Here is a 15269-nt window from a genome sequence, read left to right as displayed (position 1 = left end):
TGGGGTGCTGACTGCAGGCAAGGCTGTAGAGCAGCTTAGAAGGGTAAAAGGCCCGATTTATGGGCATGGGGAGAAGGCCAGTAGAATGCTAGAGCAACAACTAAGGAAGAGGGAAGCGGCAAAGGAAATAGGGAGGGTAGTGGATGGGGAAGGTAATCTAGTGGGTGACCCGGCAGGGCTGAACAAAGTCTTAGGGACTTTTATAGGAAGCTGTACACTTCGGAACCACTTTTGCCGGGATAGTGGGACTGGTGCTGGTCAGGGTCTTTAACGAGGCAAGAGACAGAGGGAGTTTACCCCCGACGATGTCACAGGCCACCATCTCGCTCATTCTGAAACGGGATAAGGGCCCAGAGGCTTGTGGGTCATACAGGCCAATCTCTTTGATCACCGTAGACGGCACGTTACTGGCCAAGATTTTGGTGACTAGAATTGAGGACTGTGTACCGGATGTAATTGTGGAGGATCAAACCGGGTTTGGAAAGTGGAGGCAGCTGGTGGCCAACCTTAGAAGGCTGCTCAACGTGATTATGATGCCCCCGGAGGGTAGGGAGGTAGAGATAGTGGTAGCCATGGATGCTGAAACGGCTTTTGACCGGGTCGAGTGGGATTATCTGTGGGAGGTACTAGGACGGTTCGGGTTGGGGTTCATAGACTATTGTATCAGGCCCCGGAGGTGAGTGTAAGGACGAACAGGAAGATATCGGTCTACTTTAGACGGCATCGTGGGACAAGACAGGGCTGTCCTCTCTCCCCAATGCTGTTTGCGCTGGCTATAGAGCTGCTGGCAATTGCACAGAGCTTCTAGGGGCTGGAAAGGGCTGGTCGGGGGGGGGGGGGGGGGGGCTGCTGCTGCTGTTATATGTATCTGACCCAATGGTGGGGATGGACGGTATTATTGCACCCCTGAGGGAATTTGGCCTGTTCTCTGGATACAAACTGAGCATGGCTAAGAGCGAGTTGTTAGTAATTCAGGCGAGGGGGCAGGAGAGTAGGCTGAAGAGGTTGCCGTTCAGGCTGGTGGGGGAGAGTTTCCGATATTTGGGGATTCAGGTGGCACGGGACTGGGACAGGCTGCATAACCTCAACTTGTCCTGACTGGTGGAACGAGTGAGGGAGGAGATCCGGAGGTGGGATGCGCTCCCGCTGTCATTGGCGGGGAGGGTGCTGACTGTTAAGATGACGATTCTCCCGCGGTTCTTGTTTGTTTTTCAGTGTCTCCCCATCTTTATCCCGCGGTTCTTCTTTAAGAGGGTGAATAAAATTATTCTGGGATTTGTATGGGCAGGGTAGTCCCCGCGGGTGAAGAGGGTGATGCTTGAAAGGAACAGAGGAGAAGGGGGGCTGGGGTTGCTGAACTTCAGCAACTATTACTGGGCGGCCAACATAGTGATGGTAAGGAAATGGATGATGGGTGCGGTGTCGGTTTGGGAGCAGGTGGAGGCTGCTTCGTGCAGGGGCACTAGCTTAGCAGCCCTGGTCACGGCGCCTCTGCCGCTTCCGCCGGCACGGGACTCCACCAGCCCGATAGGTGGCTCTTCGGCTCTGGGGACAGTGGAAGAGGCATGTAGGGGAGGTAAGAACATCGGTGTGGACCCCAATCTGCGGCAACCACCGATTTGCCCCGGGGAACATGAACGGGGGGGTATCGACTGTGGAGGAGGGCGGGGATTGTGAGGATAGGGGATCTGTTCCTGGAAGGGAACTTTCCGAGCACGAGGGCGCTGGAGAAGAAGGTTGGGCTGGTGAGAGGGAACGACTTTAGATACTTACAGATGCGGGATTTTGTACGCAGCCAGGTGCCGTCCTGCCCACATCTCCCGCCGAAGGGGAGGCAAGACAGGGTAGTTTCTAGGGGAGAGGGGAGAGTTTCAGATGTCTACAAGGAACTAATGGGAGCTGAGGATACGCAGACCGAGGACCTGAAGCTTAAGTGAGAAGAGGAGCTTGGGGGAGGTGTGTGGTGGGGGGGGGGGGGGGGGGGGGGGGGGGGAGATGAAGGATGGTGGCCCTGAGCAGAGTAAACACGACCGCAACATGCGCCAGGCTCAGCCTGATCTAGTTTAAGGTCGTGCACCGGGCCCACATGGCGGTGGCCCGGATGAGCAAATTCTTCGGGCTGGAGGACAAGTGTGCTAGATGCACCGGAGGGCCGGCTAACCATGTAGACATGTCCTGGTCATGCCCTAAACTCTGGGGGTATTGGCAGGGATTCGCAGATGTCATGTGCCGAGTATTGAAAACTGGGGTGGTAATGAGCCCTGAGGTGGCAATGTTTGGAGTTTCGGAGGACCCGGAGTCCAGGAAGAAAGAGAGGCCGACGTTCTGGCCTTTGCTTCCCTGGTAGCCCGGCGACGAATACGGTTAGCATGGAGGGACTCAAAGCCCCAAGGGCTGAGGTATGGCTAATGGACATGGTGAGCTTTCTTGGCCTAGACAGGGTCAAGTTCGCCTTGAGAGGTTTGCCTGAAGGTGGCAGCCATTTATTCGCAGAGGAGTAAGCGTCAGCTGGGGGGGGGGGGGGAAAGAGAGATGATTTTGAACTCGAAAGATCTTCCATTTCTGCTTACACATGTTCAGCATGTCCCAAAGTGCTTGACAAGCAAGTCTTACTTCTGAAGTGTGTTCGCTGTTAAATTTGCAATTCTTACACTGCAAAGATCCGCAAAAGCAAACAGGAATAATGATTCTTTTTGGCAAACAGGGCCTCTGCTTAATCTTAAAGATAGCAACTCCAACAATGTAGTCCTCCCTCGTTACTTCACTTGATAAGTCAGCCCAGATTACATGATCATGTCTCTGGTTTGAAGTTTCAACCCACAGCATAAAGCAGAGGGGAGAGCGCTGGCATCTGAGCCAGGACGAAAAACTATGAGAACAGTGAGCATGTAAAGCACACTATAACTGTGATACAGACAACGTATACAGGAGGTGGAGGGCAGTGGAGTTGGTCAAGGTGAGGGATCTGTATTTGGAGGAAGGGTTCACCAGTTGGAGGAGCTAAGGGAGAGAGTAGAGCTGCCAAGGGGAGCGAGCTCAGGTATTTGCAGGTTAGGGACTTTGCACGAAAGATCTGGAGGGGGTTCCCTAGGTTGCCGGGATACACTCTGAAGCGACTGATGCTTCCGGATGTGGAAGGGGAGGGAAGAATTGGGGATAAATACAAGTGGCTGGGGGAGCATGGAGGCGAGCATGTGATGAAGGTCAAGGAGAAATGGGAAGCGGAGTTGGTAGGGGAGATCAATTGGGGAGTATGGAGTGAGGCACTGCGGAGGGTAAACGTGCCTCCTCTTGTGCAAGGATGAGCCTGATACAGTTTTAGGTGGTGCACAGGGTGCATATAACTCGGGCGAGAATGAGTGGGTTCTTTCAGGGGGTGGCAGATGAGTAAGAGAGGTGTGGGCGGGGGCCAGGAAATCACGCGCACATGTTTTGGGGTTGCGAAAAATTGGAAAGGTTCTGGGTGGGAGTGTTCGCGGTCTTAGCCAGGATAGTGGAGGGGAGGTGGACCTGGACCCTTTGGTGGCCATATTTGGGGGTTTCAGAGAAGCCGGAGCTCATTTAGAGGAGGAAGGCCGATGTCGTGGCCTTCGTCACCATGTCGTGGCCTTCGCCACCATGTCGTGGCCTTCGTCTCTCTGATTGCACCGCATCGCATTTTGCTGGCGGGCCGGTCGGCATCGATGTGCAAGGATGAGCCGTGAAAAAGGCGAAAACTCTGTCCAGACTATATAGTTGATTATTGGGAAGTATGTTTCCCGGGGTGTATAGTTGCTGTCACCTGTTTTGATACATGTTTGTAATAAAGTACATTTTTTAAAAAGTGACACAGAAAAAGGGTAGCAGGTTAGTGCAATGACTGATATTATCACAGCACTTTGTGGTCCTCAAACAGAAAATAGTGACAATAATAATCGTTACTAGTGACACAAGTAGGCTTACATTAACACTGAAGTTACTCTGAAAATCCCCATGTCGCCACACTGCGGTGCCTGTTCAGGTACGCTGAAGGAGAATTCAGAATGTCCAATTTACCTAACAAGCACGACTTTTGGGACTTGTGGGAGGAAGTCCCCGGAGGAAACCCATGCAGGCACGGGGAAAATGTGCAGACTCCACAGTGACCCAAGTTGGGAATCAAACCCGGGTCCCTGGTGCTGTGAAGCAATAGTGCTAACAACTGTGCTACCCTGCCGACCAAAAGTGTTGCCTTGCATTGGCCGGGAACCAAACCCAGACCTCCCGCATGGCAGGTGAGAATTCTACCACTGAACCACCAATGCAAACCGTACACCATTAGCATATTTTACAATCTACACTATTTCTACTGTGTGCCAACATTAGCTCCATTAGTAGCACTCTTACCTCAGAGTCAGAAGGTGCAGCCCTGACCATAAGCCTACTGGGAAATATGCCAAGTTAAAAGAGACACTATAGCCTGACAACAAAGTGAAGACACCAGCAAAGCCTGATGATTAAACAGGCTGCATCAGCATAAGCAACATAAACAGCAGTGAAGAACAGGAAGTGTAGCCAGGGAGTGAGCACGGTATCTGATTGGACAAGGCTCCTGTGTGTCCTGCTCCTAAGAAGAAATACGGCCCCTGAGTGAGTCATGACTCTTTGAGCATTCATGACCAGAAAGACATAAATATTAATTCGTCCTATCCTGTGAGCACATGACTGGAAGCATGAGATCAGTGCTAGTGAGATCTATACATGAAGGAAAGACAAAGAGATTTCATCAGTGAAACTTTGAGGAACAACATCGCAGAAGGAAGAAGCCCTAAACCTCGAGCTTGAAGATGGGAGTCTGATCACCACTTGTACCTGGCCAGTGTGATGGGAGTAATGACATCCTCCACAAGTTCACTATTAGGAGTTAAATAAGTAATAATAATCTTTATTACTGTCACAAGTAGGCTTACATTAACACTGCAATGAAGTTACTGTGAAAATTCCCTAGTCGCCACATTCTGGTGCCAGTTCGGGTACGCTGAGGGAGAATTCAGAATGTCAAATTCACCTAACAATCACGTCTTTCAGGACTTGTGGGAGGAAACCGGAGCACCCGGAGGAAACCCACGCAGACAGATGGAGTTCGTGCAAACTCCACACAGACAGTGACATTAACAGTTTAACCTATGCTGGTGAACCTGTAGTAGTAGCGAAGGAAGGTAGAATCATTTATGTGCTTCCGATGCAGTGTATGATAGAATCTCTCTTGTAGTAGTGGTGAATGGATTTTATATTTTGTTCAACAAAATGTGATTTGATTCAAAGTTAAAAGGTGTTGTGCCTATCAATCGACTGCTGGAGCGTGGGTCCCAGTCAACAAAGCCTGTGGGTTTGAGTCCTACTTCAGCACAACAATCTAGGCCGACGTTCCAAAACCAGGGAGTGCTACACTGTCAGAGGCATCCTCTTTCTAATGAAAAGCAAACAGAGGCTTCATCTGCTCTAGGTGGGAGTAAAAGATCCTGTGACACGAATGCAAAGTGAAGCAGGGAAGTTAATCGCCGTGTCACAAATCAAATCACAAAAACAGATTAGACAGCAACTATGGAGCTCCAGAGAGAATAGAGAACCTAGAGCAGATTCTGTGGTCATTTTTCTCATTATGATTTGCGTTCTCTGCATCACAGCAGTGACTACATTTCGGAACTGCCTGAGAGCTCCAAAGAGTTGTTGTATTGGACTCAAAATGTTAACTCAGTTGCTGCTAGATCTGCTGAGTTTTGTTCCAGCATTTTCTGTTTTTATTTCAGATCATCAGCATCCACAGTATTTTGCTTTTATGTCAAAATGTTGAATTGGTTGTAAAACGCTTCAGTCATGGAATACAATATATAAAAGCAAGCATTTTAAAAAGAAACTTACTTATCAAGGTCAACCTTAATTTTCTTGGGTGGATCAATACTCACTTAAGACAGGGCACATTATCGCGGAGACCATCTGATGAGCTGCTGCTTGTAGAGGGATGAGACTGAGAGTTTGCAGTCTGAGAGTTTGGCCCCTGGCATGATGTCCCCAACGATGGTATTTGATCAGTGTCAGGTGATTCCAGATCATTTATTTCGTAATGCAATCGTATTTCTAGCATCTGACCAGGAGAGAGAATAATGGGTGCAACACTATTGCATAGTAGTAATCTACACTTTCAATATCCAGGAACCTAAACAGTACTTTAACTTGACAGAAGCAACCAAGATGATATTTATTACTCAAAATTCAGTTAACTGAATTTGCATTAACATACTATCGGGTTAAACAGTTATAAAGTGCAGTGTTGCGACAGACAAAGATGATTACGTCATTTTAGTTACATCACAATGAGCACCGTAATGGAATGCAGCTGTTGAGGCATCATGGTAAAAAGTAACTTAACACTGCTAATTGTCAGCACAGCAACGTAGCCCAATTTAAGTGAAGAACAGCAGCGTTCACAATACAAGTTCTAAACTGAGTGCTGTGAAGAACAAAGATACTGTACATAAACATTACATGACCTTGGGCTCTCACCATTTGCAAACTTAGATCCAGCAAGCTGGAATGCCCAAACTCAGGCCTCAGTGCTCAGAGTATTATGTCAACTCCTGATGGAGAATTACCACATTAAATCCTGCCAAACACATCAGGGTACTATGTACTACTTTGATTCTCTGTGGCCTATTGCTGATAGACTGCCATTTTTGCATCTTGGCGTGATTTTCAATGCCATTTAATATTAATAAAATTATGAATGGTATGTGTAGGATTCACTGGCAGGCAGGTCAGTAACCAGAGGGGCAGATAAATGATAATTTGGCACAAGAACCAGTTGCGAGAAAAATTTATGTTCTGCAGCAAGTTATGATCAGATATGTATGATCTGAAAGGTGAGTAACTTCTAAATGGAATTGAGCATATACTTGAAAAAGCAAAGAACTGCAGAGCTTTGGGGGAAAGAACAGGGGAATGGGATTGATTGGACAGTTCTCTCAAGAGTAATCAAAATGGACTGAACTCTATCCTGGATGATACTATGAACTACCTTCAAACTTCAAGACTGCTGCTGGGTTACAAGCTGACATGCATAGGTTTATTGTACCATAGATGTCAGCGTATACAAGTTGACCGAAAAAGCCTTAAAAGAAACCCTCGGAATATAGGGGTTGACTTGTACGCCAGGGATAAACATGAGCTCCGGGGAAATGAATATTGGCGATTGCCATTTTAAAATGTCGTTGTCATCCAATGCAGAATAGGCATGTCTTAAACTCCCACACATCTTCACTCCGCAGCCTGTATTGCTGACTTGATCCCTTGCACCCAGTTATGATATCGGTAAGTAAAACTTGCATTTGTGATGTGAAAAATTGAGACCGACTACAAAGGCAAGTATAACATGTGGTTTACCAAGTATATGCAAAAGCAAGATTTCTTGTTTTGGAAAAATTGGGTTGTTTTCTATGCTACGATTTACTTTAACTATAATCAAATAATGACTACATCAGTTAAGGATTCAATATTTGCAAGTTCACTTCAATAACTGTAGGTCATACCTGGATAGACTCTGTCGTCACTTCCTGTCTGCTGAATTTGTAAACTATTACATGTGCTGATACACCTGCCACACACAGCATTCTACTTTCAGGACACCATGTGATGATCTGAATGGCATACGGGTCTTCATCCACAATGTCTGTGTTTGGTTTTTCCTCTTTATTCCGAGATTTTTCAAATACCTTGGATGTTTTCATCTTGTACAAAACTTGTAACGTTACTAATAAGCGAGGCAAATGGAAATGTGGAGACTAAGAACATGTAACAGATTTGTCCCAAATTAACAGTAACTTCATGCATATTGAATATTGAGCACTTGCTCACTACGAGACTACAATATTCTTGGTCCTAGAAATAACATAATTGATCAGCCAGCAAGTATCAAAGAACCCAAAGCTGCTCTGGGACGTGCTCAAATTTTTCAGTTTTCCAAATTTAAATGTTTAAGAAGCGTTTAAGTATTCTTTCAGATCAGTATCCTGGATGGGGATAACTAGCTGTGGAATGACAACAAGGCAAATGAAACTACTTTCACTTTGGAAGAAACATCAGGGGCGCGATTTAACTAAATGGGAACAAAGTCCCATAGGGAGCACGCTTGGCCGAGTGTTTCCTTGCGCTCGCAGCTCCGCGTAACACAACGCTATTAAATGTCACTCAGGTTAGATAGGGGCCTCAGTGAGGAACACGTGCGCGAGGCCACACACAGCTCCGCTCACCTCCGTGTAGTGCGAGATCGGGACACCATTTTAAAATGGTGTCCCAATCTCTGGAGCCCCCGACACGACCCCTGACCCCCACAAGCTCCAACGCAGACCTGCCGCATCCCCCCAACAACCACGCAAGGCACCCCCGGCCCGATCTTTGCTGCGTGAAAAATGCCAGCGTAGCACCTTGGCAGTGCTAACCTGGTACCCTACCAGTGCCACCTGGTTACCCTTGGCAGTGCCAGGCTGGCACCAAGGTGGCTGTGCCAGGGTGCCAGCTGGCAGTGAAAGGATTCCCATGTGGCACCAGTAGTGCCTGCTCAAAGGGCATGCACCTGTCATGTGAGAGTACCTTTAAGAAATGGGTGTTTATAAAAGGGTGTGTATATAAATATCTGTAGTGAGAGTACCTTTAAGAAATGGGGGTTTATTACTGCAGTGATGTCAGAGTGTGGAGGAGCTGGGCTGTCTGTCAGCTTTTAACTTTTGTTTTAGGCTGTTTGCTGCAGGGTGTGTTTTTGTTTCGTTTTCAGTGTTGGAGCTGAAGCCAGACCAAGCAGGTGTATTGCTGTTCTCCTGCCATCAGAAGACTATCTCTTGATCATTTGGTGAATTCAGAATTATAAATGTTCTCAGTAGTGAATGTAAACCTAATGTGCTTCTGTTGAAAGGTGTTTCTTTTGTCTTCTGGATGTTGTTTGGGAAGTTATTAAGGATTATTTAGTGTTGTGTTCTTTGGGGGTTATATTTGAATTGATGGTTGCTAAGATGTTCACTGTATGTTTCAAAAAGGTTAACTTGAGTTCATAGGATAAACATTGTTTTGCTTTAAAAATTTCTTTTCCATTTCTGCTGTACCACACCTGTAGAGTGGGCCGTGTGCTCCCCATACCACAATCTATTAAAAGTTGTGGGTCAGGTGAACTCCATGATACACTTTGGGGTTCTCTAAACCCTGGCCCATAACACACCTGAGAGTCTCCGATCCTCTGGGAGACGCCTATGCATGCCATTCCATCTGGTCCCCGTTTGTGGAGACCAATACTGAATGGCGCTCACCTGACGTCTCTGAGGCAAAGGGGATAAATGGGTATGTCAGGAAACTGCATAAATCGTGAGGCTAAGCAGGGAGGTGAGCGGGTGGTGAAGATAAAGGAGAAATGGGAAGCGGAGTTGGGAATGGAGATCAATTGGGGAGTATGGAGTGAGGCGCTGTGAAGGGTAAACGGGACCTCCTCTTGTGCAAGGATGAGCCTGATACAGTTTAAGGTGGTGCACAGGGTGCATATGACTCAGGCGAGAATGAGTGGGTTCTTTCAGGGGATAGCAGATGAGTGTGAGAGGTGTGGTGGGGGCCAGTGAATCATGAATGCGCACATGTTTTGGGGTTGCGAAAAACTGGTAAGATTCTGGGTGGGAGTGTTTGCGGTCTTAGCCAGGATAGTGGAGGAGGAGATGGACCCGGACATTTGGTGGCGATATTTGGGGTTCCAGAGAAGCCGGAGCTCATGGAGAGGAGGAAGGCCGATGTCATGACCTTCGCATCTCTGATAGCACGGCGACAAATTTTGCTGGAGTGGCGGTCGGCATCGCCACCGGGGGTAGCAGGAAGGTTGGGTGACCTGTACGACTTCCTGCGGTTAGAGAAGATAAAGTATGAGTTAAGAGGCTCAGCTTGGGAGTTTGAGAAAAGGTGGGGGATGTTTGTGACCGTGTTTGAGAAGCTGTTCATCGCAGGGGAGTGGGTGATTTGCGGGGGGGGGGGGGGGGGGGGGGGGGGTGAAAAAGGAGAAAAATCTGTACAAATTGTATAGCTGATTGTTGGGAAGTATGTTTCCCGGGGTGTTTATTTGCTGTAACCTACTTTGATACAAGTTTGTAATAAAATGCGTTAAAAAAAAATATATCGTGGGGCTAGCTGTCTTGCTGTAATATGCGGATCTGCCAAAAAGTGATAAAGTGATCCACCAGTGGGCAGGATTCACATCGCAATGTCTTGCAAGATCGCTTTGGATCTCGTGAGCTGGGTACATCCCTGTAGCAGGATCTCCCAGCTTCTATCGGCCATGTTGCGCCGCAGCGCACTACTTTAATGGTGCAGCGTGGCTGTTCAACCGTGACCCAGATGTCAATAACAATCAATTTTTGTATGTCACCATAAAACTGTGAAAGGGAAATGTTCACCGTTTAAAAGAGATTGTCTTCCATATACTCTGAACAAGGATGTAAAATCATGCGGGCTTTTTCCATATCCCACAGCTGCTGCCTCTCTGCACACCCCAAATAATGGTCTGACACCCTATTTGTGGAGGGCTTTCCCCAATAACCTGAAACTAAACCCTTCACCTGAACTTGGTTGAATGTTATGAAGATGAATTGCAATGGGAAGGTTATTTTCTCCTTGTCTATAGTCTCAATATCAAAAATAAATCCACTCCAGCAATTAAACCCAAATCTTTTTTGTTTGGAATCAGAAGTAGTAGGATGAAGGTAAGTACAAGTTGCCTTCCCTTCAAATTTTTATTTAAATCAGGTCCTATGAAGAATTTCATGACATTGAGTCTGCTCCCTTGCATTGTGCACTTGGTTTAAGGAAAAAATATAGTTGGAAGCATTGGTCAGTTGTTCTGAGGTTAAAAAGCCCTGTCGAAGTCAGTTTCTGCAGACAGACCGAGGCCTTGACGTTAAAACTTTACATGACGCAATGAACAATTCAATGTGCAAATGTAACCATAGTATTGCCAAACATATGCATGAATTTGGTTTGATTAAAACCGTATTACAGACATGAAAAAAAAATGGCAACAGAAGACAATCTGGCTTGCCTGCATGGAGGGGAAAGACAAGCTCACATCATGTAACATCATAACTTGGGTCTAATTCTAGAAATACAGTCGTCATATCAACTCCCTCCAATGATGTCCATGAGGGAAGTGTTCCAAGACACTGCAATATTTTGTCCCTTGGAGAAGAACATTTCACCTAGGTATTTGAAGGAATTTTAATAACTTACTGGCTGAAGCATCCCAGAACTTCAATGATCCATCTGCATGCCTAAAGGCGGCAAAGGAAAAATATGTTTAAATATTTTGTCCAACTTGTTTGAAAAGCATAATGGCACTTGTACATGAAGATTAGTTTTAGAACCATTGCAACCTAGTTTCTGTAGACTCACCTGCCTATCTTATATGCAAAAGATTATTTTTTTGAACCAACTGAGCCAACCTCATTCAAAAGAGTGAGCACTTAAAAGAGTGAGCATTTAACATCAGGAAGTTAAGAATGAGTTAAACCAAGCTGGCTATGTTTTCAGGCTGGTTAGATCCTTGTTCTGTTTTATTTCTGCTCAGAATATGGATGCTGCTGACAAGGTCATATTTAATGTCCATCACTAGTGGCCCTGAATATATGAACCCAGTCCTTGTGCTGATGGTGCTTCCACAATGTTGTTAGGAAAGGGATCCCAAGATATTAACCCAGCCATACAATTCCTTATTACCTATTAAGTGCACAAAGATCAGACATGTCAGGGAACAGATTATGGTTAAGTGCTGGAGGTGAAAGAGCTGGCGTGCAGGGTTATCGATTCAAAACTCAGCTTGCCACTAGTCCAAATTGAGCCCTGCTGTAATTGTACACACCAGAGACACTGTTCCTGTATTTTTGGGACAAGAGTTTTAGTCAGGGCAAATGTGTGAAGCTTTTTGAAGTCAGATGTAACATTTTGCAACCTTTTCTGCAGGATGGCTAATGGAGCAGACGAGTTAAAAAAAAAAAAAAAAAATCTTAACCCACCATTCTCCACGTCCAAACAACAGGGCATTATTAAGTCAATCTACAGCTTTTCAAAAGCTGACCAAGATTATCTTTTTTGAGCCTGTTCAATTAAGCTTTACACAGAAACAGCCATGTGCCTGCTAGAAAAGGTCATAATTTCTAATTTTGTTGAGTTATTTGTTGTCATTGGTATTTTGCAACAGAACTGAATGAAAAATATTTTGAGGAATTAGTATTTACTTGGTGCAGCTTGTTCCTTCAGCAGAGGTGAGACTATTTGCTTTTTCCAAAATGCCTTCAATTGTCTTGAACCGACTTACACCATCTGCATCGGCTGACTGACTTATAGGATACAATATCACCATTTAGATTTAAAAACATTTCCACAAGTTTCTTTTTAATTTGTACCCCAGCTATTTAAATCTTTCACCACGGCAACAATGTCAGTTCTGTCAATTCCCTGCACATTCTTGGAAAGAAATAAGGTCATCTCAAGTCTGTTTCTCCAAAAGAAACCTCCAACTTATTTTACGTTTTCTAGTTATTTACATGCTGATGTGAATTATTCAGTTGATCCCTGTTTCTTCTCATGGTCAAAGTCTGCCTCCTTGGGATTAGCTACAGAACTGTATACACAAGGATTCCACCCTCCATGGAATAAAACAGCAAAGTTCTGCACTTCAAACCCGTTAATAACCCCATACAGCCCTCAATTTTTAAACTCGTGTCTAATTCTTGATATTTAGTCATTTTCAATTTCATTTGCCAGATGCCTACCCAGTTGTATAACTGAGCTATGGCCTATTTTAGTGCCAAAAAATCTGACCCTCTCTGTTAGTTTAGAAACGAGGAATTTCAGCTCCACTCAACAAGCCGTCTGAATTTTTTTTTTTTTTAAATTCTTTTTTTATAGAAGTATTTTTATTTACGTTTTTCATTTTAACAAGTAATACAACAAAATCACAGGAATGATACAGCTTAACAAAAAAAAAGTCTCAACATATGTAGCTACAGAGGGGAACAGCAATATAATTGGTTCAGTATAATCATTAGACTCAATTTGGTGCCTCTATATGCACCACCAGAGAACGAGGGAGAGATGGATAACTGCCTTGAAAGCAGATAAAATGGTGCACATCTTCCCACAGGGCCATTTCTCGCAATGACCACGAGTTCAGGATAAATATTTCACGTCACACGTTCGGGCGCGCTCAGATCTCCCTTAGCTTCAACAGCACCAGAGCACCAATGACACACTGCAACCCCCTCCCTCTGACTCATCTGTACCCCTGCAGGAACCAATCACTGATTCTTAAAACCCACCATAACAAAAAAAGAAAAATACAAAGAAGATGCCCAGTTCTATGGTTTTATATATACCACACAACGCAACATAAACCAAGCCTCAGGCTCAGTTCAGTACAATCATCACTCCACATATTCATACAGAGAGGACCAGCAGCCATAAATTTGGTATATAGCCTGCGCTTCCCAATATATCAAACAAGACGTTATAAAAAAAAAAGGGAGAGCTCCCAGGAGCAAAAGTTCTCAGGTTAAAACAGGACCAAGATATAACCGTAAGTCCATGTTCTTTCAGTGCACACCCACCCTCAAGGACAAAGCTCATTCATGCCCGACCATGCGGGGGGCAACAGGATACTAACCAGAGTACAGGACCTGACTTAACTCCACACCCTCGTGCACTTAAGAATCAATAAACCAAGGGTATTCAGGCACATCAAATAACTCCGCCTCTCAGGATGTCCCTAATAAATATCTTCGAGAAGGGACGTCCGGAGCACAAGAGGACAACAGGATATCAATCACAGCACTGGCATACGTCACAGTTTATCAAAGAGAGCACAAAAAACCTGCTCCAAGCTGAGATCATCATCCAGAACATCATTCGCAGTGACGTCCATCATCCAGATGCACACAGCACTGCCGAGGCATATGCCTGCTCACCAGCAAACCCGCCACTGCAAGCTGGGCCCTACCCCATCCCAATCAAACGAGGATTTGCTCTGATTCAACTTGGCTCCTCACCATCAAACTCTGACCAAGATCAGCTAGGGACTTGGCACAAAACATATATCCCCCTGGAAATTATGGAATGTGCAATGGATATAATAAGGCATTAAAAGACGAGTGGAGATGGAGCTTGTGAAAATGCAGCCTCTCCTGTGCTCACAACGTGACTCCCATCCTTCCTAGTTTGATATTGCACCACTCAAGTTCTTTGCATTTCCAATTTTTATACCCATTTCCTACCAATCCCATGGCTGAACATGGGATTTGTGTGGATTTTATTTTACTCAGAATCATCCATGCAACTCTGAAAGAATAAAGAACTCACTTCTCAACACTCCTACACTAGTGGGGTTTCTCAGGTGCCGTCTTGTCTTTTTAAATCAATGCTAGTTCCTTCATTGATTCCTCCATCTTGCTCTTAAAATTGACTGCTCTTTTTCTCGCTACTGAAGGTAAACAGGCTTGCTTTTTCTCAATGTGCTCGTTGAGAAGTCTGCCAATGAGTTTCCCACTATTGTTTACCACAAGCCTACCTTCACTGGTCAGTGTACACATGAGGATACATAGTTTCACACAATATAAGATTTGCCTTATTGGCAAGCTCATAAATAGGTCCCGAGCAATTTGCTTACCGTGCCAAGCTGGGTGCTAAAATATGGTGCATTAAAACTATCCTGCGGGATTATGACTATCCTGATCAGATCATTGCTCATTTATATCATTTAGCCCTGAAAAGTGTCCAGTCTGTCTCAGATTCCTGTAAGGGTAAGGTGTCTCAGCAACAGATAAAGCTATTACTATGCAGTTTCAACACAAGTGGTATTCTCCAATAAAAGGATGCTGCTGTCAAGCCAAAAATATGTTTTTCCTATCACACAAATGAGTAACATGGTGTATGAATTTTGTGCAAGTGAGGTGCCAGGTTATGTAGGCCATACACCCCAGCACCTGAAAGATCATATCAAACAGCATGACCGTTGGATGTTTGTAACAAGTGCTGACTAAACCCAACCAGCTGGTGCATGCAAAACTTATAAGTATCCAACATTAGATGTGATTCCACAATCGAACAACACTTGCTGAACAATCCTGATTTGTGCTATGAATTCTGCTAAATGTGCTAAAAACCACATATATTCATACACAGGGCCCTACCCTTGGCAGACAGAAGGAGCAAGATCTTGTATTACACCCTTTCCAACTAAA

At 45.2% G+C, this 15269-nt stretch overlaps 1 protein-coding gene across 6 annotated transcripts in view; it reads right to left on the bottom strand.

Moving 5' to 3' along the window:
- Positions 1-15269, bottom strand: part of stxbp5a (syntaxin binding protein 5a (tomosyn)) — a 281041-nt gene that overhangs the window by 85028 nt on the left and 180744 nt on the right. For all 6 annotated transcript variants that reach the window (XM_072504745.1, XM_072504763.1, XM_072504770.1 and 3 more), the window contains exons 14-16: positions 11266-11306; positions 7545-7765; positions 5925-6103 (exon numbers count right to left, since the gene is read on the bottom strand). In XM_072504745.1, coding sequence (XP_072360846.1) covers positions 5925-6103; positions 7545-7765; positions 11266-11306 — 441 coding nt within the window. The remainder of the gene's footprint in view (positions 1-5924; positions 6104-7544; positions 7766-11265; positions 11307-15269) is intronic.

Source organism: Scyliorhinus torazame, chromosome 1, assembly GCF_047496885.1.
Source record: "Scyliorhinus torazame isolate Kashiwa2021f chromosome 1, sScyTor2.1, whole genome shotgun sequence".
Taxonomy (NCBI): domain Eukaryota; kingdom Metazoa; phylum Chordata; class Chondrichthyes; order Carcharhiniformes; family Scyliorhinidae; genus Scyliorhinus; species Scyliorhinus torazame.
The sequence above is the reverse complement of the archived record's forward strand: the minus strand, read 5'-3'. Positions and strand labels throughout refer to the sequence as shown.